The sequence below is a fragment of the Colletotrichum acutatum genome (genome assembly GCF_030867785.1).
Source record: "Colletotrichum acutatum strain CBS 112980 chromosome Unknown BDZ83scaffold_1, whole genome shotgun sequence".
Lineage (NCBI taxonomy): Eukaryota > Fungi > Ascomycota > Sordariomycetes > Glomerellales > Glomerellaceae > Colletotrichum > Colletotrichum acutatum.
The window spans coordinates 281,838-307,350 of record NW_026848995.1 but is presented as its reverse complement, the minus strand read 5'-3'; the positions used below and the strand labels follow the sequence as shown (position 1 = coordinate 307,350).

The 25,513-nt window shown below is 55.2% G+C and overlaps 6 protein-coding genes across 6 annotated transcripts; 3 read left to right on the top strand and 3 right to left on the bottom strand.

Moving 5' to 3' along the window:
- Nucleotides 1-238: 238 nt before the first annotated feature.
- On the top strand, nucleotides 239-1,030 carry BDZ83DRAFT_786921 (uncharacterized protein; the record flags this gene model as incomplete). Its single annotated transcript, XM_060515654.1, has 2 exons — nucleotides 239-303; nucleotides 403-1,030. 2 exons carry the CDS (start codon nucleotides 239-241, stop codon nucleotides 767-769), a joined length of 432 nt encoding a protein of 143 aa, XP_060371792.1. The 3' UTR covers nucleotides 770-1,030.
- A 452-nt stretch (nucleotides 1,031-1,482) lies between these two features.
- Nucleotides 1,483-3,935, bottom strand: BDZ83DRAFT_746157 (dihydrouridine synthase; the record flags this gene model as incomplete). The annotated part of the gene is made up of 3 exons (XM_060513217.1): nucleotides 1,483-1,564; nucleotides 1,658-3,574; nucleotides 3,628-3,935. The coding sequence occupies 3 exons, from the start codon at nucleotides 3,933-3,935 to the stop codon at nucleotides 1,483-1,485; spliced, it is 2,307 nt and encodes a 768-aa protein (XP_060371791.1).
- Nucleotides 3,936-5,191: 1,256 nt separating this feature from the next.
- On the bottom strand, nucleotides 5,192-6,890 carry BDZ83DRAFT_563959 (calcineurin-like phosphoesterase; the record flags this gene model as incomplete). The annotated part of the gene is made up of 3 exons (XM_060503593.1): nucleotides 5,192-5,221; nucleotides 5,283-5,435; nucleotides 5,487-6,890. 3 exons carry the CDS (start codon nucleotides 6,888-6,890, stop codon nucleotides 5,192-5,194), a joined length of 1,587 nt encoding a protein of 528 aa, XP_060371790.1.
- Nucleotides 6,891-14,943: 8,053 nt separating this feature from the next.
- BDZ83DRAFT_596408 (SUR7 protein) lies at nucleotides 14,944-16,806 on the top strand. Its single transcript, XM_060506857.1, has one exon. The coding sequence runs from the start codon at nucleotides 15,306-15,308 to the stop codon at nucleotides 16,332-16,334; it is 1,029 nt and encodes a 342-aa protein (XP_060371789.1). The 5' UTR covers nucleotides 14,944-15,305; the 3' UTR covers nucleotides 16,335-16,806.
- A 55-nt stretch (nucleotides 16,807-16,861) lies between these two features.
- Nucleotides 16,862-21,053, top strand: BDZ83DRAFT_686990 (WD domain-containing protein). The gene is made up of 2 exons (XM_060511275.1): nucleotides 16,862-17,199; nucleotides 17,304-21,053. Exons 1-2 carry the CDS (start codon nucleotides 17,182-17,184, stop codon nucleotides 20,904-20,906), a joined length of 3,621 nt encoding a protein of 1,206 aa, XP_060371788.1. The 5' UTR covers nucleotides 16,862-17,181; the 3' UTR covers nucleotides 20,907-21,053.
- Nucleotides 21,054-22,709: 1,656 nt separating this feature from the next.
- BDZ83DRAFT_746153 (uncharacterized protein) lies at nucleotides 22,710-25,446 on the bottom strand (the record flags this gene model as incomplete). Its single annotated transcript, XM_060513216.1, has 2 exons — nucleotides 22,710-25,167; nucleotides 25,223-25,446. The coding sequence occupies 2 exons, from the start codon at nucleotides 25,444-25,446 to the stop codon at nucleotides 22,710-22,712; spliced, it is 2,682 nt and encodes an 893-aa protein (XP_060371787.1).
- Between the last annotated feature and the right edge of the window lie 67 nt (nucleotides 25,447-25,513).

Genomic DNA, 25,513 nt, shown 5'->3' with positions numbered 1-25,513 from the left:
GACCATCGACTTCCTGACTTGCCTTATCCTTCTCATCACCCTCATACCTTTGTAGAAACAACACTACACACGAAGGACCAAAAAATCGTCTGGTGCCCACACAACCGCCTGCTTCGATTTCCAAAGCCCAACTCAACCTTTCCTTCACCAAGCAGCCGAACATCGTGAAGAAAAAATACCCAACTTACACAAAACCAACGACATCTCCTCCCTCGAAGCCGACTACATACACCGCACAATGGAGCAAACCCAAGCACCCGAGACCAGAGAGACCAGACCTCGCCGCATTCGCCTTCACCACCCGTACGTCACATCGCATCACAGAAAGAAAACAAGAAAATCTACAGACCAAATAAACAAAGAAGAATAATAGCTAACCTTTGACTTACAACATCAAAATAGTGGCCGCTTTAAAACCTTCACCCTGAGCCTCATGTGCGCCACCTTCGCCGTCTTCGGCGCCCTCGTCATGGTCGCCCTCGCACATACTCCCAAGGTGAACAACGAAGCCCACGCCATCAACTCGACCACCACCGGCGGCGGTGACTATGCCACAGCTGCTATCAGTCCCGTCACCGCTGTCACTGACCAGGCCCCTACTGCCGCGGAGAAGGTCCCCCATCAAGACGAGGAGAAGAACCAGGTCCTGCCCGAGGTCACCGCCCAGACCACCACCACGATGTACATCGACGACAACACCACGCTCGTCTTTACTACCCACGGCCCCGAGGTCTCGGTGTTCGTTGCGGGTGATGCTGCGTCTGTCTAGAATCTCTCTCGGCAACACCTTGGTGACCACCGTATCGACCGAGGACGCTTCCGGGATATCGTACAGATTTGAAGGGGCGGCAAGGCCAGGCAGGATTTTCGGCTGAGATGAAGATGCAGTGGGATTCGTTATGATCGTTTGTTTGCTCTTGGAGAGGTCCCAGCACGGCGGGGGATCGTGCTGGTGCGGAAAGAACAAAAGGTTTTGGTCAATGGCATTACGGAATGGCGGGAATGAGGGAGAATGGGAGGCATTCTGGTCTTGTTGTTGCATTTCACTGTGGTGGACGTTGGAACAAAGAGGCAACTTGCGGTTGGAAGGAACCCAATGGGATTCAGCAACTCCTGGCGATGGAACACGCTTCGCTTGAATGGATCCAACGGCAAGGAGGACCGGATCATTGGGAGATGTCACTAGCTTCACAACGCTATCAGATTCAGGACCATCAATGGCAGTTCTCTCTCTCATAAGTGATTGCAACAAAAACTTTTGATTTCTTCTTCTCTGTTCCACCTGCAGCTGCATCTCATGTTTCCTCAAAGTTCGAGTTACATCGAGGATTCAACTGCATCTGAGCGCGGCATCTCCGCGCTACACGAAGCTCAAGATAGAAAAAAAGGTATCCCTCCACCTCCATTTCTTCCCGCGGGCCTCTCATTCCGGATCAAGATACAACCCCAATTCTTCCTTCATGTTGTTCATAAAACCAGCATCTAGCCCTCAGCCTCGTAGGCGTGAGACTTGTGCTTGGGCTGGAACGTAAAGTTGGGGTGAGCGGGACCGAGGAACATCTCGCTGTAATACGAGTTAGCAAAATCAATCTTGTGCATACAGCACCCAACAAACAAGATTGAAAAAAGTGCAAAGGAAAACCCAATCATCACGTACCTAATCTTGATCCAGTCCTTGTAGTTCTTACTAGCAAGCAGCGTCTCCAGGTCATCACGACCGCGGTACGCCGGCGGGCGGTCGTTCAGGTCGGGCGGCAGGTGCTCCAGCAGGCCGAGGGGCACGTAGCGGTGCGAGAAGCTGAGCCACTCGAGCAGGAAGCGGCGCGTGAAGCCGATGCCCAGCTCGTCGGTGCCCCAGGCCTCCATGCCGAAGCGGCAAAATTTCTCCACGTACGCCAGGCGCTCCGTCGCCGACTTGTCGAGGTACTGGCCCTTTTCAATCTCCTCAAAGAGCCAGGGCTTGACGAGGGCGCCGCGGCCAATCATGAGGGTGTCGACCTTGGCCTTTTCGACGTGCTCAAAGTACTCGACGTGGGAGTAGCAGTCGCCGTTGCCGAGGAAGAACATGCGGCCGTCCTTGGCGTTGGGGAGGGTGGACTCGTCGGCCTCGCGGACCGTGTCGGTGATGTCGTCCTTTTGCTCGTTGTAGGCCTTGATCATGGCGGCGCACTCGGCAATGTAGCCCCAGTCGGCCTTCTTGGTGTATCGCTGCTCCCTGCTGCGGCCGTGGAGGGTGATGGCCGCGCAGCCGGGGGCGCCGAGCCGGTCGCGGTTCTCGCGGGAGCCAAAGGCGAGCTTGCCGAGGATGGTCGTTGCCGTCGGGCGGTTCTGCCTGACGCCGGTGCGGAGCTTGACGGTGATGGGGATCTCGCCGGACACCGTGTTCATGCCGCGGACCATGCGCTCCAGCTTGCCGTGGGCCTCGAGCAGTGCGGAGCCGCCGCCCGACTTGAAGACCATGTCGATGGGGCAGCCGCAGTTGAGGTCGATGAGGCGCAGGTGGGGCACGTAGCGGTTGAGAAGGTCGGCCGACTTTACGCAGTGCCAGGCCTGGCTGCCGGAGATCTGGGCTCCAAACTTGAGATCGCGCGCGTTATCGTAGCCCTGGACAATGTTGCTGTCCGGGTTGACACGGGGCGGGCTGATCTCGGACTCGTGGGCCTTCATCAGCGCCCAGTCGTTCTTGACACCTTGAACCAAGGGCATACCCAGGGCCATCTCAGAGTAGGTGAGTTGCGCGCCGAGCTCGACGCAGAGGCGGCGGAAGGGCAGATTGCCCTGGGTGGTCAAGGGCGCCAGGGCGGGCGTCTCCTTGCCAAAGTACAGCTTGCGCTTCTCGGACGGCTTCAGGGGCGGGTCGACGAACTGCGCGCGCAGGTCCTCCTGGGTGCTAATCACTTGGTCCTTGCGGCGCTGGTGGAACGCATCGCCCAGCTTCGCCTCCTTGTTCATCCAGGAGATGTACTTATCCGTCTCCGTGAAGTCGATGCGCTTGCGGCTGAGGTCAATCTTGAGCTGGTTCTCGGTGTTGTTGTAGACGCCGGGACGGAGATCTTCGCGACCAGTCTCGGCGGGCGCTTCGCCGCTCGTCTTCGTGGCCTCCTTGGGCTCCTCGACGAGAATGAGCTCCTTGCGGCCGTCCTCGTGGTCAACCTCCTTCATGTGGCTCTTGACAAAGCGGCACTTCCAGCCGGATGAGCAGACCCCGAACTGCTCGAAAACGGGGCACTTGCCCTCAAAGGTCTCGAGGTCCTCGCGACGGCCCTCCTTGAGATACTTGCGCAGGTCGTGAAGCATGTTGCATCTCTCTCCGAACTTGCACTCGCGCGGAGAGAATTCGGGAGCGTAGGCACGGGTGTTGCAGAGGCGGAGGTTGTCGTCAAAGTGGCCAAAGGTGCGCTCCTTGTTCTGGCCCTTTTCCCGCTTCTTCTTGTCGCGCTTGTCACGGCCGTCACGACTGTCACGGGCGTCGCGGCTATCGCGAGCATCGCCGCCCTGGTCACGACCCTCGGCAGCGTCATCGTCGACGACCTCGTCTTGCTCCTTCACCTGACCCTCCCTGTGAATGAGAAATCTGATTCACACGTCAATTCCGTGAGTCTGTAGAATATTCGGAGGTATACTCACTCGGCCTTGATTGGGGCCTGGCCCTTCCTCACGTCTCTGGCATCTTGCTTCGGCTGTGCAGACTCCCCCTCAGCCGGCTTTTCGACAGCAGGTGCCTCGCTCATCGAGACATCAGCCTTCTCACCGTTGCCCGCGGCAGGAACAGGCTCTACGCGCTTCGTAGCCTCATCGACAGCAACGCGTTCCTCAGCAGCCTGAGATTCAGTGGGCTTCGCTTCCTCAGTCTGCTGCGGCGTGGAATCGTCCACCTTAAGACGCTTCGCTGCGCGTTGCTCAGACTCGTCGATCTGGGGCGCTTGGTTCTCCATTTTGGCCCCCCCAAGTTTCTTTTCCTCGGGTGCTTTGTAAATGGAGAAGGCGTTGAATTGGCACTTCCTGAAAGAGAAAGTCAGATAAAAGGATGAGCCAAGGATGTGGTTGGGAAGGAGAAGCTGTGGGTCAGTTCAAGGTAAAGAAGTCCCGACTGAGGTTGTGAGAGAAAGAGAGAGTGAGGAAAGGGCAGTAGAGGTAAATTTTTCTACCTACTTTTCCGCTTTCGACTTGAGCTGGAGAAGTCGTACCTAGCCACAGGAGGAGGCAGGAAGGTCAATTCAGTTTGCGAGATTCGCTTCTGACTGATTCAAATCGCCCCGCTGAGCAATTGGCAATGGAGAGTGTTCGTCTGTATTGCACTTCGTCCTTCTCGGGGTTACGGCTTGAAGGGAAAAAGTTGATGTCACAGGCTGAGCTCAGGACGTTAAGTGGGGCAACTTCATGGAGGGGCACATCCAGCGCGATGCAAGCGCGGCACTCCGTTACACTCACATGCCTTGCATTCAACATCAGCTCGCCGCATGCTGCTCAGCTGAAGCTCATTCATTTATGTCTCATTTGTTCATATGGCAAAAATCGATAGGTCCCTACATTATTGGCAGAAGAATGTTCACGGCAAGATATCATCAGGTAATCAAAGAACCAAGCGTACAAAATCGAATCCTAGTTCCCACACCCCCTGACTACCTTACTGTATAACAATGATAAACCCCGCTAGTCGATGCCTTCATCGATGAACATTCGGAAATGGACTGGATGTACGCTGTATCTCTAGCTCGCGGTGCAACTGTCCGAGACAGGCTAGCAATCGAGAGTCCTCCTCAACCATCATCCACCAGTTCCCGAGGGCCGCAAACGATGCATGCCCTCTCGTCCTATCGTATGAAGGAAATCCGCAAGATTCCCAGCTGCGTCCTGCTCTTGCCCGAGCCGTGTCTAGAGATCAAATAACGAACGGCCACCTGCTAGAGTTTGACCCTGCCAAGTATCCCAACCTGGCCATCACTCGACTCGGCTATTACGCCTTTCGCAGGCATTGTCCGTGTTATGACCGGACTCGAGTAGGCGCTCATGTCCTTCGGGGAATTCCACCTGCCGAGGGTATTGGTGATGCTGCCGGAACCGCATGCTTCGCCTATTGTGTTCTGATCTGAAAAGTTCTGCCCGGTTGCCCGACTGATTGTAACTCATAATAATCCATCAATGAATGGAGATTCTCTGCTGTCCCACGTCTCCCCGGCGTACCTCCTCATCAAACGCTTCGCGGCTCGACATGTGCAGGCTGTACCAATGTTAGTGACTGCGTAGTCTTTGGGTTCCAAGTTTCTCCAATGTCTACTCACCGGACTGTTGAGCATGCTCTGCCTCTTGTTCCTGCCCTTCTTAATGTGGCTCTTCAGTGCACTCGAGTCTAGCGGTTTAAGCAGCTCGAAGCTGCACAGCAATTCGTTCGAAACAGACATGACTGCACCCCAGTTGTCGAACTCGCCACAGTACTATGATCACATGTTAGCAAAGCTCGTCCAGAAATATCTGTAGGGACTTACGTTGGGGGCGCTGAAGACTGTTACAAGGACTCTATCGTTGAAGAATTCGTAGCCGTCCTCAACCACCATGTGCGCTCGACAAATCAGGTCAAAGTCGTGAGTCGCAAGGAAATCCAATATGACTCTTTTGCCGAAACAGTAGCTCACGCCTCTCTCGTTGGCCTCCCAGTCTTGCTCCATGTCAGCTGGATCAGACCACAACAGGTCGTTCAGCAGGCCGTAGTCGGGAACATCGGTGGGTCGGGCAATGTTGCGAATGTCGTCCATGTGGCTGAGGGCGGGGGAGAGGCCTCCGTGTACACAGAAAATCTTGCCAGCGACAATGGCAGCAATCGGGAGGGTGTTGAAGCAGTCAATGAAGGTCTTCCAGATCTTGACATTGCAGCGGCGCTTGCACTCGTCGTAGAAACCGTACACTCTCGTAACATTGGCGCACTCGTGGTTCCCTCTCAGCAAGAAGAAGTTCTCGGGGAACTTGAGCTTGTAGCACAGAAGCAGCAGGATTGTCTCGAGAGACTGCTTGCCGCGGTCGACGTAGTCACCCAGGCAGAGATAGTTGGATGAGGGCGGGAAGCCACACATCTCGAACATGCGAAGCAGGTCCGTGTATTGGCCGTGGACGTCACCGACAATCTTGACCGGTGCGTCAAGCTCCAAGAGGGCGGGCTGAGAGAGGAACACTTCGCGAGCTCGTTGGCAGATTGCGACAATTTCGGCGTTCTTCAAGCACACGCTCTTTGTGACCTTCCCAGCGTAGCCCGCATCCAGAAGACGCTTGATGAAGTCGTCGAGGTCGATGTCCTTGATCTCGCTCATGGCAACGCCTCCCTCATGTCTATCTCCCGAGTTTGTCGACGAGGTTTTGGCGACCGGGGTTGCAACGCCATCTGCGTTCTTGGTGGCCAGGATGGACTTGCCCGGCTGCTGCATATGGGTATTGAGACTGCCTCCGGCACAAGGGGGTTGGTCGGAGACGTGATCGACCTCTCCTGATGCTTGCGCTGCGCTCACGTCGTGTACGCCGCTCTTGATGGTGCTGGACTGGGTCGGGGATGGCGGCGGCTGAGAGTCATCGAGCGGGGATTCAATGTCAGTTGAGGGGGACGTCGGCGACGTGGCGGAGTCATTGCGGCTTCGGGGGACACCGGACTTTGCGCTTTTCCCCGACTTGACCGAAGCAGCGTCGGATTTTTCATCGGTAGGGGAGGTGATGACCGAGTTCCTTGGGCTGTCCGTCTTGCTCGAGCCTGGGATCTTGGACCTCAGGGCCTTGAAGGAGCGGGAGGAATCCTTGGTGTCGGATCTACCAAAGGAAGGGTAGGACTTGAGGGGTTCAGCGGTGCCGTCGCCACCAGGGCCTTTGGTGGAAGCGTGGCCACCCTCCTTGGATGGCTGGTTTCCCATGATGTAGCTCGGATGCCGATGCAGAAGAAACGACGACGATTGTTATTGTAGATGTCGTATGTCGGGTTGTGCGCGTGGGCTGGCCTCGTCTTCGTCTGATGTGTGGCTGGCCTACACGTCTCGCCGCAACAGCCCGAATCTGGCAGGGGCTCGAGATGGGAAAATGTAATGTTGTGTCGCAGTAGGGGGTCCTAGGGAGGATGGAAAAGGCGATCGAGGATGGACAGGAAGCGGATGCGGGAGGGAGAGCGGCGTCCACTTGAGTTGTCCGTTTTGGGCGCGTTAAGGCGATTGCCTTTGATCGATCGCTGGAGATGGGGAGGAGGAAGAAGAGGAGGAGGGTCGTATGTAAGCGAGGAAACGGGCGAGTGACGTATACGTGGCTCGCGGGCGGCGGTTGTGTCGGGTCAAAGAAGCGAGAAGAAGACTCGAATGAAGTCGGCAGGCGCGGATGGAATGGAACTATGGAGGCATTTGTCGACGTCTGCGTGGGAGGAGGTTTTGGTCAGCCTTGTTCAGATCGTGTGGGCTGGTGTCTGGAGATAAGGCGAAAGAATCCGAGGTGTTGTTGGTGAGTATGTTCGGGAGGAGAAGGTACAAGGAGGGACGGATGAATGCAGGACGGGCGGGATTGCTTTACCTTAGGCGACAGGCATGGGGGACAGAGCGGGTGGATATTACCTAAATTTGGGCTCTGTACCTCGATGGATAGAGAGACTAAGAGACACCTTCTGTGGAAAGGCTACGGATACCTGAGGTGTGCTAAAGTAGTCGCAGGTTCAATGGAATGCGGGGGGACTATGATGGATGGAGCCAGCAAGTTGATGTGTACCAAGCGGTGGTGGTAAGGTAATAGTAGTATCTTAGTAGTGGTAGTCCAGAAGAGCAAGGTAGAATCACAGTGGTGGGTGGTCGGTAAGGTTGAGTAATTAATTGGCAATGGAAGATAGAAAGAGGCGGAAGAACAGCAATTGGCAGCGACGAAGACGGCGAGGGGGGGTCCTTTGTGTGTACGTGCAGCAGCGTGCGTATGTGTTGTTATTGCTCAGGTAAGACAAGTGGACAGATAAATTGGGGAACCTTGGAAGGATATCCGTGTACGGAGTACAGAGCAATTGTTAACTACTGAGTGGGCCAAGCTTGTTCAAGGCGCACGCAATGCATTAAGTTATTGAGATAACGGTCGGTTTATTGTGCAAGAAGGAAATAGTCTTGTGTACCGTGAGGATGGACTTGTTGTTGTATCTGTTTGTGTGTGGCGTGAAGGCGGTATGAATGGTCAACTGAAGTGAGCCACAGCCCGGTGAGGTGATATGAGGAGGGTGGTGGTGAGAAAGTTAGTAACATCAGATTCTACCTAAAAAGAGTACAAGTCCAGGAATTTCAGCCGTGTGCCCGGGTGCTCGTTGCCCCCAAGCACCAGTGGCACCCAAGAGTCCCAAGATCAAGGTCCCAAGTTCTTGGTTGGCAGCCGGGTGCTGTGGTGTTATGGTGCGCTGCCAAGGATCCAAAGATGGAGTTGAGTCACCCTTTTTTTCTGTACTATTTTCCCTGTCGTTGGTGTCTGAAACCCACGGGCTAAACTGGGCTGGGCTGGGCTGACCTTGACCTCCAGCTTGTCTGTGACACTCTGTGCTGCACAGCTCGTAAATAAATCTGTTACCTTGCTCTGTCTGCCCTGTCACGCTTGTTCAGCTTCCCTGATACTGCCCTGCTTTTGGGCAATGGATTTAATCTAGGGTAGACAAGGGAGGAGGGAAAATGTGTGGGACATATTGGGCAACAGGTGCTGTATGTTGGGTGCTTATCTCTGATAACCTTGATTGACCCTCACGACAGATGGGAAACCGGATCTTGATTTGCCTTCTAGAGGCGGAATTGAGTTGAACAATCCAACATGGCCCAGCCAGATGAGCCAGATGGTTTATGCTGGGATGAAAGTATCCGTAGCCACACAAAGTGTAAAAGCGCTTGGGTGATTGATCCTTTTTCTTTCGAGCTTCAACCCCTGTGTCGATGTTGCAGAGAAAAGGTTGAGACGAAGAAAAGAGAGAGTCCCGGCACGACACTTCATAAGGTACATGCATGGCAAGAATGCATTCAAGTTGGGCAGACAGGTCAGTAAGCACACGTTCACGCAGAAGGGGTATTCCCAAGACTGAAGCCAAGTTTCATCCTATACTACACATGATGAAGAGGAGAAATCGCACCACATTTACACACATTGACTTTGTGGACGATGCGGTCACTCTATCGGCACCTATGCCTACCTTGCACGGAGTAGTAGAGCCCCTCATTGCTCTCTCTCTCTCTCTCTCTCTCATTGCTCTCATTGCTGCATGTTGTTCCCCATTTCAAGCTTGGTAGCCATTCAGACCACGATGCGTTGAGGCTCAGCGCAAGACAAGTCGAGTGGTCAGGCCCCCAAGGATTGGATCACCATTCAACCACGACCCATCCCAACATGCAAGCGCAGTGGTGACTGCTGCAGCTTGCCCTGCTCGCAAGAGGGAGAAAAGGACCAGGTTTGGTACCAATGAGACCATCGCCCAAGGAGGAATAAGTTCTCCGCCAGCAGATAGCCCGGGGGCCTGGACCTCCTCCGCCGCACCACCACCACCATCATGGCACCAACAACGGCTTGAATGTATCCTTTCCTACTGGACAGGAGGTGATACTTACCTCGCGAGTCTTGCCACCCATTCTTCCCCTCCCCTCCCCTCCACCGCCCCGCTCCCGCTCGGTCAGATTTGGACCGCCTTTCCCCAGTGACGACACTTGAGTGGTTCCTGTCCAACGTGACTAACGTACCTTAGCAGGCCTTTTCTGCTGCTAGCTACGCCTTGTTAAAAACCACCCGCTTCTCTTGCGCTGATTCTGTCCAGAAAGCGGCAGAGCTTGTGAAAGCGCCCCGACGCGTGTTGCAACTTCTGTACTGCATTGCGGTCTTTGGAGCAAATGCTAGGTACTTCCCAGCTATTCGTGTGCGCGTTCGAGTTTGGGTGTGGTAGCCCGGCGGAGAGAGGAGGGAGGAAGGAATCAAGACAAAGATGAGATGAGACGAGAGGGGAGGGGAGGAGAGGGGAGGAAGGCCGAAAGGGAAGAAGCGTGTGAAGGGGGTGGAAGACACGGGAGGATGTTGAGATGTGACCATCTAGCTGGGAAGCCTTTCGGGTCACATTGTCAACACTTGTGCTCCGTATAGTCCCTTTTTAACCTTTTAATGGTTCAAGTGCTTTCAAACATCGTGTCTGTGTTTGACCATAAGCCGAAGATTCGTTCATGGTTCAAATCCATCCACACGCCCGCGTGCATGTCTATTTGATGAGTATCATGCTCTCAAATCCACGCATGTAGCAACTGTCTCTCAAACCTCCAATCTTCCAGCTCCGGTGCAGCGGTGTAAGAGAGACACTGACTGACAACCCTCCTCTCCCACACGACCAACGGCCCAAAAAGAGCGGGACGAGCGAATCGAGAAGAGGTTGAATGAAATGAGGATCCCGACGCTGACATTCCATTCCAGGAAAAAAAGTGTGATACATTCCTTCGGTGCGTTGTCTCCGCGTCCACGCGAGCACGTGCTGCACCTGGCTGCCGTGCGACCAAGGTGCGTTGAGGAGGGCCTCAAAAAATGGCGGGGAAGAAGCGTTTTCTGGCTCCCACGTTGCCAGAGAATCCAGAAAACAGGAATCTGGAATAGGTAGCGGAGAGCCTGAGACGGCAGGCTGCGTTGTGTGCGTGTGGCCATGATAGGTTGTGCACCTGCAGGTTTGCGCGGTAGGTCTCATAGAAAGCTAGAGGAACGGATTACGATTCGTGAAATCTTCAGTATCGTTTCCAGAGCACGCATGCAGCCAGACGGGATTATTCAAAATGTCAAATGGCTTCTTCACCCTCCGAAGACACAGATGCAGACGAGTCCTCACCGAGCCGTAGGTGGGCTTAACCGCGCGCAAGACTCCGTAAGCCGGTAGGGTTCGTCCAAGTCGGCATTCCGAGGTATGATTACGCCACCAAGCCGGCCGCGCGAGAGCAAGTTCATGCGGATGGCGAGATGTCTTGTAATGCCGCCGCCGTGCACCGCGCGTCAAGCCGGCATCGCCGCCTTCGGGAGGGAGGGGCAATGGTGTCTGGCCCCGCCGGGCGTGGACCCCCGAACCGTCAAACCAGCTCTTATTCTCGGTGTGGCTCTCTCATTCATCACTATCAGAAAGGGACTCGGAAGTCGGCCAAAAGAAGGTTGCGTGGTTGGTGGTCCTATATCCGGGGGACCGCTATTGCAGGCCCCTCCCCTGCCGGGCTTGTCCCCGCCTGGGATTCAGGGTCTCTCGAAATCTCGCTCTCGCCGCTGAAACGGACTCTCGACTCGAGTTGAACTTTTTCGAAAACGTCGTTCGAGGCTCTTGCAGTCGCGGCGTGAGGTGAGTGGGGGACGGAGAAACTCGAGGTTTGATCGCACTTCTGTTTCCCGGGATGTACTCCGTACGCTGTGCAGCATTCCAGTGGACATCTGGGTGTTAGGTCCTCGACGGACAGCGTTGCAGCCAAGGCCTGAGATAGGAACAATAGTCCAAGTACTGCCAAATAAGGAAGCAAACAAAACACCAAAGAAACATGGCAGAAAAGAACGACTAACACGACGTGAGGCGGAAATGGGCGTGTTGGCATATCTCTTTGCCAAGAGCAGCAGCAACAGTGATGACGAGATTCAGAGAATGCGACGAACCAACGCAAAGGTGCAGCGGCCAGAGTTCGTCTCTCCACAAAGCCCCATGAGCCAAAATTCGAGGTCTAGCTTCTAGCCAGCACAAGCTCCACGCCGAGATGCAAACGCAGAGCTTGGTGTGGCCGAGCCACGATGGTGTTCGCGGCCGAGTCGTACGTACTGCATACTTTGCAGGAGCTGTCAAATCAGCTCAAGGCTGAGAGGCACCACGACGGGTCAAGAGACTGTAGCATCGCTAGTAGCGGGGCCAAGGGAATTGGGGTTTTGGTCAACAAGAGCCATCAACGGCCCCTCTTTCGGATGCAGGCCAAAATGTCGCCGCCGCGCAGCATGCAGCAGAGGTTGATAATGTACATTGATAAGCTGGTCGAGTGGATTCATGTTTCTTTGATTTTCTCGCCGAGGTAGGCGAGGACGGCACGGGAGCTAATCTACGGGTTCGGGCCCTGTTCCTGGAGTTTGCGCTGGACAATAGTGGCGGTGATGGCTTCGTCACGGGTCGAGAGGTCATGGCCAGCCAATGACAATGGGTTCAAGATCGCTTTGTTAGGTTGTTCGAGAAAAAGCTCGGCAACCTTAAAAAATTGAGAGAGCCTGGAGCCACAAGACCCTCGGGAGGGCCCCGTATTGAAACTGAGCCTCGCGATACGTGATTCGGCGCCGACGACCGGAAAGTGGTTGTTGAACCCGGGCGTTGGTGGCCCGGTTGGTTGGCAGTTGGGTGGTGTTGGACGAATTGTGGGAGGGAAGAAGAAAAGAGACGGGAAGATGTTTCTAAAATTAGCTGGGAGAGACACACACAGAGAAAAAGAGGGTTCCATTCCGCCTCATCGGCTGGTGCTAGTGGGAATTGGGAAAAAGACGGGTTGGGAACTTGGGGCCCTTGGGGGGAAAGGGAAGCGGGTCCACCTTCTGAGTGGGCGATCTGGCGAAGCCCGAAAAGATGACCAGCCACCATCATTAATACCACCTCACCCAGCCCAGCCTGTCGGCCAGCCTAAGGTAGCTCGAACTCGATAGCCGGTTGTTACCAAGCACGTCCCGTGGGGCTGAGCTGACTACGAATATCCGTACAGGGGACGAAATGCCCATGATGCTGGGCTGGCTGTATTCGTAAATGCGCAGTAAGGTACAGAGTAGAGACCTATGGCAGAAAGAAGAAAATTCGGAACGTGGGCATTGAATTATCCGGTGCCAATTGCTGTAGTGCAGAGTGTTACAAAACTACACTAGGCCACTTTTGTGCTGCCGTAATTCTCTCTCTCTCTCCCGCACTCAGTCGTGAGAAGGAGGAGCACAAGAAAAACAGAGCTGAGCCTCCGCAGGATGACGAACCCCTGGACCACTTTAATTGCGTGGACGGATGGAGCCCAACTAGCAAGCTTGGGACGTGTCACACAGCGAGACGGGCTGCCGATCAAGGTACATCGTTGATGTAGATGCGACTCTGATGAGCACATTGAACCTGTTGGACTTGTTTTGTTTCTTGCTCTAGTCGCCTCTAGTTTACTTATCCCTCAAGCAACACATTAGCGATCGGCTGTTCCCCAAGGATGGTGATATCAGACAGGGACCACTCATTCCCATGTTTCTCCATGGGATTTGGGGGGTTGGCTGGCCCGCCGGGGGTTCATGTTTTTCTAAACTCTGTTCGAAGCGCTGTACACGGCTGTATACAGTGATAACAGTGTGCGATGATGATGCTTGGTGCGCCGTTCCATCTCATCTTTCCCGAACTTCCACGAGTCCGACCGGCCACGAAAAGCCAAGGACGAATGAGAGGTTCGAGGCGATGGACGCGTACGACGGGATGAGAGAAGCAAAGCACACAAAGTGGAAACGTTCCAACTTCCGAACACCTTTCGCCATTCGGGAATAATAAGTCACCCACATATCGGCTTTACCATAACGCCCTCGCTTTAGGTCGTTTATCTTCTTCGGGCCTAGGTAGGTATCTCTACAATAGCATATTCTAAGCTCAGCTCCATGGTTTCTTGGCCGGCTCTTGGCCCGGCTCTACGTTCAATCAATCTGCGGCGGCTTTGCTGTACGGTGAGATTGACCTTGTTACTTCCTAGTCCGAATAAAAGTCGTCCCAAACTCAACTCATAGACTGGCCGGCATCACATCCCGTACTTCCAATGATGACGATTGGCATGCATATAGTCCGAAACATCCCAAGTCTACATATATATCTCGGAGAAATCATTGACGATTCGAAGTTGAATCTGTTGAAGCAGTCTGGTGAAGCTGAAGTAGCAGGATCTCGAGGGAACAGAATCCCGGGCTCGACAACCTACAGGTGTGAAGGTGTGCAAGGTTTGACGCCAGTGTCAGAAGGTACCCGTGCGCAGGCAGCACAGCCAGAGAGGTACTCGCCTGTGGCGTCACCGCGGCACCTACCTGCCCACGCTGCCCTACGAATGGGCATCCCTGTCAGGCTGTCAGCATCTATCCGTACCTCTATTCCTAATTCCAGGCCTTCCCCATCCTGTCCCCGGCTGGCTTCAATGTCTGTGTCCTGACACAGAGAACAGAATAGAGTAGTAGAGCTTCTGGAGCGGACACAGCAGTGTTTGGAAGGTGCTGCATCGGTCATTTCCATCGTCAAAGGCCAAGACGGCAAAGTTGAATGCGTGAATGCCTCGCGGACATGTGCGGACATGGATGATGATTCGAGAGTCGCGTTCGATACAGTGTTTTCGCACGGCATGTGGGAGGAAGAGGACGAAAAAAAAACACCACCACCAGGACCACCACACGTCAAGAAGAGAGGCTCGGAGAAAGAGTGGAGGAGGGAGCCACAGCACTGCAGCGTAGCATAGCAGCACGCTCCCGCACCTCGTTAGTTTACGGTTCGGCTCCCGTCTGCTATTTGGCAGCCTGGGGTCTGGCTGTCCTGTCGACGCCGTTGCTCGGTCGAGGGATTCTCAAGGGTCATGGGTGTTCCTAGTAAAGCCGGGGGCTGAGTCGTGGCCCGCTATTGTGCAGCCCGTCAGCAACGCAATCTTTGCCTTACTGCTGCTGTGTGTGCGAATAGGTTGGAAGAAAAGTGAATAGCTGCCTTACCTAATCACATTCTGCTCTGCAGTGATGGTAGTAGTAGCCGTCCCATCTCCACCAAAAAAGCTGGTGCCGTGTTCACTGTTCGCGACTTCGCGGTACTGCGCCACGTCCGCGTCCCTGTCCATGTTCCGCTTCCCACGGTGCCCACTGTCCACTGCCCACCCACTGCGGCCTGCCCACCCACGTCCACCCCCAAGCAAAGCAAAATGCAAGTGCCCCAACCTGCCCGCCCTGCGCCTTCCTTGCCGTACTGTGCCTTACGCAAAAATACGTAACGGCACCTCCAAGCCTGCACCTGCGCTCCTGCTCCCTCTTCCTACGGTTTTATAAACATCAACGCTCGTCCGTCTGTGTCAGCCTCTTACTTCTGACACTCATCACACTCACATCCGTTTGCCTCTCTCTCGCATACACACTACTCTCAAAAAGGGCTCCCCATCTTCCCTTTTGTCCCCCTCTCTTCCTCTTTACATACACACACCACTCACCTACCAACGATCGTTGCTTTCCTAGTTACACTCGTTGACGACAAGCCGACGACCCACTTACCGAAATCGGCCTATCTGCAAACAACTACAACTTTAAATTCTTATACAACAATCTTCAACAACACAGCAAAAATGGGTGTCGGCCGTGTTATCTGCGTGGCTCTGCCATTCATTCTCAGCGTTGGTTCCATGATCTTCCTGTTGGTCGCTGCTCTCGGCGGTGTTTCCAACAAGGACCTTTACATGTTCCGCGTCAACCTCACCGATCTCGAAATCAACCCTGCTTCCGTATCAAGTATAGTCTCAAGGGACGTCAAGGCAGTCAACTTTGGAAAGTACCACGACCGCGCTCTTCTCACCGGCGATGGTGACAACGCCATCACCAAGGCTGCCACCGACTCCTCCACCGCTCAGACCAGCAACATCACCGCCGCCGACCTTGGCCTCGACAACCTCTACGACATCGCTCTCTGGGGTTACTGCACCACCGACACCAATGGCGACAAGACCTGCACCAAGGCCAAGTTTGACTGGGCTTCATCCTACCTGAACACCTCCACTCTCGAGACCATTGGCACCGCTGCCGGCCGCAAGATCGAGCTTCCCGATGAGGTTACTACCGCTCTCTCCGCCTTCAAGACCGCCACCAAGTGGACTCAGGTTGCCTACATTATTGCCTTCATCGCCCTGGGCCTTGAGATTGTCTTCGGCATCTTCGCCAACTGCACTCGCGTCATGTCCTGCATCACCTTCCTCGTCGCCTCTCTCGCTTCCGTCGCCGTCTGCGCTTCCGCCGCTCTCTCCACCGCCATGTCTGTCATCGTCGTTGGCGCTGTTGAGGGCACTGCCAAGTACTACGGTGTCTCTGCCGGCTTCAACAACAGCTTCCTCGCTCTCATCTGGATCTCTGCCGCTCTCGCTCTCGGCGCCGGCTTCTTCTGGATGTTCACCATCTGCTGCTGCGCTCCCAGCCACACCCGCAAGGACCGCAAGCGCAACAGCGATGGCGAGAAGCTTCTTCCCCAGTCCAGCAGCTACCAGCCCATTCACGAGGAGAACGGCTACTACAAGCAGCAGCAGGCTACCCAGTACGGTGCTCCCCGCTACGCCAGCGGTGCCCGTGGTGACACTGCTTACGAGCCTTACTCCCACCGCTCTTAAGTTTAGCACTTGAGAGTTCACGGTGTGGTAATCTTTTGTACGAGGGAAGCCGTTTGATTTGGCAGCACTTTTGATTTTCAGCATTGTTGGCGTTGGGTAACGGCTCACTATCATGAGAACGACAGAAACGCACGGAGGTGGATATGAATGTTTAGTAGCTTTGGGACGAAGGTGATCGTCAGGGGGGATGACGACAGTTGATTGCTTTAGTGGACTGCTCGGGATTGGAGATACCCCCATCCAGGCTTTATTGTCTATAGAATTCCAACATGCTCAATGAGCAATTACAAAAAACAAACTAGAGTTTTACAAAATATTTCTGTCCCTGGCAAAGTGAAATGTGTAGGTTTCATGTGAGAGAGCACTATCCTACAATTGAATCGTGACTTGCATCTGAGATGGTGGGCAAATCCCAAACAACGTGCAATTTGCGGTGTATTGACACTGTCAAAGGAACACCTCGAAATTTCTCACAGGAAAAGACCACCAGAGTGAAAAAAAAAAAAAAAAAAAAACTCCGCCAAAATCAGCAGAGGGGTGGACGATGACTCGATCCACCACATTACATCCTAACCACCATCAAGTGCTGACCGGAGGAAGGACCGTTAATGCAACCAGCCCAGCTCAGCTCAGCCGCAAAAGACTGGCATCATGCTCCTGGGACCTTAGGCAACCACCTTTCACAAGAAACGTAACCGCTTCAGACCTCTCGCTATTTCTAAACGCTAGGACAACCCCTCTAGTGAGACTTTTTTTTTCTCCTTAGCCAAGTGAAGACACACAGAGAGTCAGATATTACCCGACTTGGGCAGGCCGGTTTCTGAACGGCTGCCCGCTCTTTCTCCTCATGAACCGTCACCATGCAGTTAGTAATCCATGCCCCCTAGACTCTTAAAATAGTATTCCCGTATCAAAAGGAAAGAAGGGGAAGTGAGGAAATATGTACTACAAGCTAACGAACGGAAACAGCAATTCGTAGCCGGACCCCTGCAGAGGGATCACTACTTCACCCCCGTCACCGGCCTCAGCTTCTTCAACGCCAGGGATGGCGAGACGTACTTGCTCGCCGGCGAGGACACGGAGCTGAAGGTGTACGACGGCGAGGGCCGGCTGCGGTGCCAGCTCGGGATTTTCCACGCCCAACCCATCCACGGCATTCACGTCGCTGCTGCCGCTGCCGGGCATGGTGAGCGGCGGCACGTGCTGCTCTGGGGGAACCAAGCCGTGACCGTCGTCTCTGCTGCCGTCATCGAAGAGCTCATCCTCGGTAGTGGTGGTGAGGATGAGGCCGTGGTGGCGGCGACACCGGTAGAGATTATCGAGGCCAAGGCGCCGGACTGGATCTACGACGGCGTCATCTGCCCCGAGGACCCGGACCGCGGCGTGCTCATTACGGCGCACAACGAAGTTCTCGAGTTTTCCGTGGCAGCTGATGGGAAGACGATTTCGTTTGGTCGTATTGTGTCGCCGTCCCGGCCGATCCTGTACTCGGCTAACCTGACGTGGCTATCAGAGACCTCTGTGCTCGTGGCCGGCGGCACGGTCTTTGGCGAGATTATTGTCTGGAAATGCCACTTCTCCAGTAGCGACGGCGCCGCAACTGCCTCTGGAGAGGACGCGGCGAGCATGAAGCCTTGGTGCGAGGCTCTCTTCGTCTTCACGGGCCACGAGGGATCCATCTTTGGCGTCGATATCTCGCGCGAGATCGACCTCGGCGGAGGGTGCACGGCGAGACTGCTCGCCAGTTGTAGTGACGACCGGACGATTCGCATCTGGGATATCACCGAGAGACCTGGCTCGCCGCGTTTGCAGTATGACGCCTTTGGCGAGGCTAGGGAGACGGGTTTCGGAGGTTCTTCTTCTTCGTCTGCCCCTGCTGCTGCTGCTGCTGCTGCCACAGATCTCACGACAACGCAGGTCGCCTCCAGCGCGCCCCTGACCATGGTCATGGGCCACATTTCGCGCATCTGGCACGTCAGGTTCCCGCTCGGAGGCGTCGACGAGCTGGCGCGGGGCCGTCCCGTGACGGTGTACTCCTTTGGCGAGGACTCCACGCTGCAGGCCTGGTCTCTGGACGTCGACCTCGAGGCGTGGCGGCGGAGAGCTGCAAAGTCGGCCGCCACGGTCGAGGGCTGCGAGGCGCCGATCATCGCTGCGAGCATCACGTACAAGGAGACGTATGCCCGCCACGACGGGAAACACATCTGGGCTACCGCCGTCACGGAGGAGGCTGACGGGCGGGTTCTGATCGCCACGGGAGGCGCGGATAGTAAAATCAATCTCTTCTCGGACCGTTCGCGGGCGGCTGGCGGCACCGGCACCGGCAGCGGTAGCGATATCAGCACGACGGCCTCCAAGCTGCAAGAACTGCCAAGCGAACTGCAGACTTTGGTGATGCGGGACGTGGTCAGCAAGCTGGCGCCGCGAAGCCCCGACCACGCGATCCCCTTGGAAACAAAAGAGGCCTTTCAGCGTTTCGCATTCGTCTACGAGGACACCATTGTCGCGACGAGCACCACCGGCCGCCTCCTCGTCGGCTCTTTTGGACCGGAACTCACGTGGGCGCAGATCGGGACCGACGGCGAGACGTTGCGCGCCCTGAATGCCTGCACGAGCTTGAAGAGCCCGGCGCCGGGCCTGGCTCTGATCGGCACGGCCAACAAGAAGATTCTACTCCATCGCGACTCGACCATCCAGCAAGTCGGCACGGTACCCGGGAAAGTAGCAGACATATTTCCCCTGAGAAAATCTCCGGCAGAGGACGGCGGGGCATCGGACAAGAAGCTCGAGTTCCTCGTCACCATGCTAGGCAGCGGAGACGCCATGCAAATCCTCACGCTCGACCTCGACGCCGCAGCCGTCACTTCCATGGTGCCCGTCCCCGAGCTCGACAGCAGGTTCGTCGTCACGGCCGCCTGCCAGATCAACGATCTCCTCGTCCTCGGCTCGCGCCACGGCTACGTGTCCGTGTTTCGCCGCGTAGAGGATGAGCAGCAGCTCATCCCGTTCCCGGCACCGGACCGCCGCTCCGGCGATGCAATCACATCCATCAACGTCTTACCCACGTCTTCTACCTCTGGTGCGGCGGCATCTCACATCATCACGACCAGCCGCGACGGAAACTACCGCGTCTACGAGACCTCCGACTCCGCGATCCAACTGCGCCACGAGACCGCGCCCGCAGCGGTGCCGAACCTCGAAGATGCGTGGCTGTCTGACAACGGCGATCTGATTCTCTGCGGCTTCCGCAGTAAGAACTTCATCGTGTGGAACGAGACGCGGCACGAGGAGATTCTCCGCGTCGACTGCGGCGGCGCGCACCGTGCTTTTGCTTACACCCGACAAAGCCACCACGACAAAAACACTGATAGTGATAGTAACAAGGACCGAGTCCATGGTATGCGCTTCGTCTTCAACAAAGCTGCGACCTTGGGAGTCTTCACCAAGCACAGCCCCTCCGTCGCCGCAACCCACCACCGCACCCTCAAGCGCGGGTCACACGGCCGCGAGGTCCGCGCCATCGCGTACTCTGGGCACTCTGGGCGTCGTCGTCGCTACATCGCCACCGGCTCTGAGGACACTTCGATTCGCATCTGGGAATATACCACGGCTGCCGGAGCTACTTCCTCGCCTGATGAGAACCGGGGGCTGCGCTGCGTAAAGGTCGTCAAGGTCCATACCGCAGGGTTACAGTCCCTCAAGTGGCTCGGCGAGGACCTGCTCTTTAGCTGCAGCGGAAACGAGGAGTTTATGGTCTGGCGGGCGTGTGATCTCGGCGATCGGGGGTTGGGATTGATGCGCGAGGCCGTGTTTGCGGATAAGAGCGAGGACGGGGACCTCCGCATCACGAGCTTTGACGTCGTGGCGCTCGATAATGAGAAGAACGGCAATGTTGCCGTCACCATGGCCTTTTCCAACTCGTTTGTCAAGACCTACCGGTATACACCCGGCCTAGGCTTCGAGTTACTCTTCCAGGGCCAGTACACCGGCGCCTGCCTGACGCAAGCGCGGCATCTCCGGGTCCGGGAGGGCGTGTTTGATGTCATTACAGCCGCGACGGACGGGTGTCTTGCCGTCTGGCGGTCTCAGGGGTCTGAGTACGTTCTGCGGCACACGGAGCGGATTCACCAGAGTAGTATCAAGGCTCTGGACGTGCACTTCACCACCGATGACAGGGTTGTGGTCCTTACTGGCGGCGACGACAACGCGCTGGGCATCGTCACACTCGTTTCAGACAGCAGCAGCAGCAGCAGCAGCAGCAGCGACGCTGACAACATGAATGACGGCGGTTTCGAGAACTGGACGAGAGCCGGTGTCAGGAAAGCGCACGCGGCGGCCATCAACGGTCTCACGGTCCTCGGAGAACGAGGAGGCCGGATAGACTTTGTGACGGTCAGTAATGACCAGCGGGTGAAGATGTGGCGGCTCGGATGGCGCGAGGGCGTGGAGGAGATTACATTGTTGGCGGACGAGTATAGCGGCGTCGCGGATGCCGGCGATATTGAGATTATTGGGGATGGCAAGGTTGCTGTCGGCGGTGTTGGGCTGGAGGTTTGGGATTGGAGGTCTTGAGGGGTCTGGAAATGAAAAGGGGGGTTCAATTGGCGGGAGAGCATTACATGGCTAGACAAAATAGAGATGAAGTAGACGATGCGTATCTGATATAATGAAGATATACTGAAGCCTTTTTTCACCGCAGGGACTTATGTATTGGGGCGTGAGTACATCACATCATCAAGGAAGACAATGAAGGTCACAGCTATCGCTTAGGTAAGACAGTAGGCAAAGATTTTATCCTACCAACCCTGCGTCCTCAGTCCAGTTCTGTCTATTTGATGACGATGGCAGCTTCCGTTAACCTCGTTTCGTCGAGCATCCAAGATACGAGCACGCTCGACTTACATGCTCTTCTACCTAGGCTGGGGACCAGCCGTCAGTCGACGACTTATAGGACTACCTGTGTGTTGGTAGTTATTTGAATTTCGTAGTAAATGATTTCTGAAGGGAGCCAGTGAGTGTTCCACGCGGTCGCGATAATGAGAGCCGCAGTGGCGTACTTCAAACAACCTGAGTGAGCAGAGAAATCACAAAGCTTTTCAGGGGTTGGGCATTCACTCGAGCATCCCAACGTTAAGTAGGATGTTACTATTCGGTGTCGTCTCTTTCTACTTCCTTCTAGATCCTGAATATTCGTTACAGGATATACATGGATGCCTGGCGAGCATTATCGCCGTTTAGTATCGTTTCATGATGCCAATTCCAGCAGTGACTGGCATGTCCACCACCCCGTGTCATCACACAGCTCTATGACGAGCTGCAGTGGGCATACTATGGGCTGTGAGAGAAGACGATGAGGACGAGAATGTGTTAGTCTCTTTATCGCCCTGGAAGCGATGTTATCCATTTCCTACATGATGGTTTCTGTGGAATCTGAAATCAGGGACATTTCTCATATCTTCAATCTTTGATAGTCATAGAGTATTCATATCTAGAGCCTAACTTGATAAGTTGTCATAATCCCCAGTTGCATAAGATCTGTATTCCTGACACCCTTAACGACATCATAGCCCGCCTCCTATCTATGGACTTCTCGTTCTTCCTCGATGTCAGCCTGCTACAACAACAGCAACAGACCAAAGTGAAACGGGGAAAGCGACACAGAACGTCGACGATTGGAAACTTTTAGGATAACGTAGGCAACGAGATGTCAGAAGGACAAAAGGCATGCGTAAGAGCAACAAGATCCCAACTGAAAGACCTCACAGATTATGGAATATCACACAATTGCCGGCAAGAGGAACAAGTCTAACAAGACGCAAGAGTTGCCCTCAGTAGTCAAATTCGAGAAGCTCCTTTGGAAAGACCACCCCCCCACCCCCCCCTTTTGGTTTTCCCTCACCAACACGGGCGTCACAGATCCGGGCGAAGAACGTTGGTTCGTTCCCACGTGGCTTTCACCCTCGAAGCTCCTGGCCGTACCATCCAGTATTGGCCCCTGTATTGGCTCAGGGACCAGCTGCGCATCGTGTTCGGCTGTTTGGCATGCATAACTTAATCATGGGACACAATTTCACAGCATTTTAACCCCCCCAGAGGGAAGCACGTCAACCTTCACAACACGCACGTGACCGAGACATTATTGATATTTCCCTAGTAGCACAGTGAACCTCGAACCGGCGATTATATGTCATCCTGCGCCTAAGTATACAGCATCTGATAGATATCCCGCAATATAATGATGCCATAAAAAAAGTCCTTGCTGGGTATTTTCCCCGATGCGAACCAAAATGAAAAACGAACCACGCTATGCAGCCCAAAGACCACCATCTCTTCTTGTCCTTGTCCTTCTTCTTGCAAAAGATCTAGTTGTTCGCCTCACGAGCCCCTCGTAATATTCGGCCCTGTACCGATACCCGTCAGCGTCCGCACGAACCAGTGCGCCCAGCTCTCCGTCTCGAGCGTCGCCTTGAGCTCCTCGGCGCGCTTCTCCACGTCCTCGACCTGTCTCTCAAACAGCCTGACACCGTCCTCAACGTCGTCCACCTTGCTCACGAGCCCGTTGATTTCGTACTCAAGTCGTGCCACGAGGACCTCGACCTCCTTAATGGCCTCCGTGATGTGCGCGCGCTCTTCGGCGATGAGCTCCGTCGAGCTCTGCTTGACGCGGTGGTAGGCCTCGCTGAGCTGGTAGTAGAGGTTTTGCAAGTCCTCTTGCTCGCGGCCGTAGTGCTCGTCGAGGGCGTCTACGGCCTTGACCTTTGACTCAACCCAGGGGTTGACCTCGCGCTTGATGGTGGCGATGGAATCGTACAAGCTTCGGGCGAACTCGGCCAGGCTGGCTTGCTGCTGCAGCGCATCGGCGGTAGAGAAGTGCTTGTCATCGTAGAGTTCGGTGATTTCCTCCCATCTGAGAACCGCTTCTTCGGCATCTCCAAATGACAGCCGCCGAGGCCAGCGGGCTTCATTCAAGGGATGCTTATACCTGAGTCTGGAGACAGCGACACTATGCCGCCGCTGGAGGAAGCTGACGGCTGTGTTACTGGTTCGTTCTGCTTCAAAAGGACCTTGGAGATCGGCTTCATCAACCACAGAACCTGCCACCGATGTTTGTATCCGATCAGGTTCGTCCTTGACTGGGCCATTAGGGGGTGTAGAGAATTTCTCCGCCTCGACATGTGTCGAGCTTGGGTCTGACCCCTCGCGCGTAGGCTTGGCAATCATGGGAACCTTCTCAAGCTCCTGTGACGATTCCCTCAAATCCTGGGCAGCTTCTGCCTCTTTCTTAAAGGCATTCAGGTACTCCTCCGGCTTGTTCTTCCACGTGAAGGCCCTACCAACCATGACCGGAGACGACAACGTTGCCGAGGACTGCGCCAAAGCCGAGATGCCGGGAGCGCTATTGTAGCCATTTTCACCAAAATCGTCTCTACTGGGACGACTCGCGTGACCTCTCAGGCCGGTACCAACAACATCTTTTATGCGCCCGAGGCCAGATTTGGCATCACTGACTCTGCCAGCAACCGATTTGAAGACTGTCTTCCTAAGCGCGTCTTTCTCTCCCGATCCTTCAACCACACTAACAGCTGAGGCTGGCGCCGGGGTTGAGTAAACACCAGGAGATTCTTCCTTTTGTCTCTGAAGCTCTTCTTCCAGCGGCAATGACTGTGTTCGCTTGCTAGACGGCGGTGCAACCTCATCCTTTCCGAAAAGCGGCTGCGCCACGTCTGTCGGCTTCTCTTGTAGTTCCGGCACTGCCCTCCTGGGCTTGCCGTACCAGAGCCACTTTGCGCGCTCGCCGTACGCCAGGGCAATGAACTTGTCAATGTCTACCGTCTCGATATCAGCTATGCCGGCCTTGTCTTTCCCGCCGACCATGCCGATGACAAGCTCGCCCCTTTTCCCGCCAATTTCGGCGACGGTGGACTTGACCGCCTTCTGCACACCCCAGCCTTCGCCGGCAGCAGCTTTTGCCGTGACAGAATGAAGCTTGAGAATTGTCGGACGATCCAGCCGTCTCGTCCGCTCAAGCTTGTACGCCTTCTGGAAGTACCCGATGCCCCTTTTCGTGCTTTCAATGTCAAAGACGTCCTTGGACACAGGTGCACCATAGTAGTGCAGTCGATTTCTGGCGCCCATCAGCAGTCCAAGCAGGGCTGCCGTTGTCGTCGGACCCAGGATACCGTCTGTAGGCTCAACGTTGTAACACTCGGCGCCAATCTCTGTCCACCAGTTTCCGATAGACTCTTCAGTCTTGTCGCAAAGTAAGCCATCAATGTATTCCATGTCCAGTTTCCCAAACATGAAGAGAGAGACTTGGCACAATTTGACAAGCTCCACTGCCGACTGGGTAAAGGGGACCTTCTCACTTGTCCTGTACAGCTGGTAAAATTTGGCCTGGGTTGCAGGTGTGGGGTCTGAAAGATTCATGCCAGATCGGCCAGAGCATCCCAGTCGCTTGAGGTTCTCGTTGACGATGAAGGCCTGACGATGGGTGCGGATATCGCCCTCGGGTACGGGTATAACTGTCAGAGCTGAGGGGAAGCTGCTGAGATTCGTAACCATCACGTCGCCCAACGGCGTTTCCTTTGGGCGGGCATGGTACTGATGGATGGCCTTGAAGTAGAATCGCAAGCGGTCGGACCATACGGTCTCGTCCGCAGGGACGGCCAGCACCCCAACAACGACCTGATGCTTCGGATCACCCGTGTACGTGACAATGACCAGCGTGGGCGATTTTCGTGAACATGCCCATTGTTCGACCAAGTATAGCTCGTATCCCTGCAAGATTCCTCGTCGCTCGAGGACCGTGACCGCTGGATCGCTCTCTAGATATCTTGGAGACTGTCAGCACGCGGTCTCATCTCGGAGCCGGGAACGAGAGAGCTCACCTAAAGGCTACAGGATCCGCGAACACCCATTTCCTCTTCGTCGTCGGTAAGGGGGACGGTGTCGCGGGTTCGGTAGAGGCCTCCTTTCGCGCTTCGAGCGGTAAGGGCGTGCCCAGGGGAGAAGGTCCATTGGTACCTCGCTGAGAAGCGACTCTCGCCAGCGTTAGTTCCTCCTCGCGATGCATTCGCGGGTCGTTGACGGGAAAGGGAAAGCGGAATGACATCTCCATTTGCAGGAGTGCGGCGGTGAAACTCGGTGCATCGACGAGACTTTTGGAGGCGCCTGCGACT

Bases quoted from the DNA above. Each gene is read 5' to 3' on its own strand.
- BDZ83DRAFT_596408 (XM_060506857.1), top strand. From the start codon at position 15,306: ATGGGTGTCGGCCGTGTTATCTGCGTGGCTCTGCCATTCATTCTCAGC.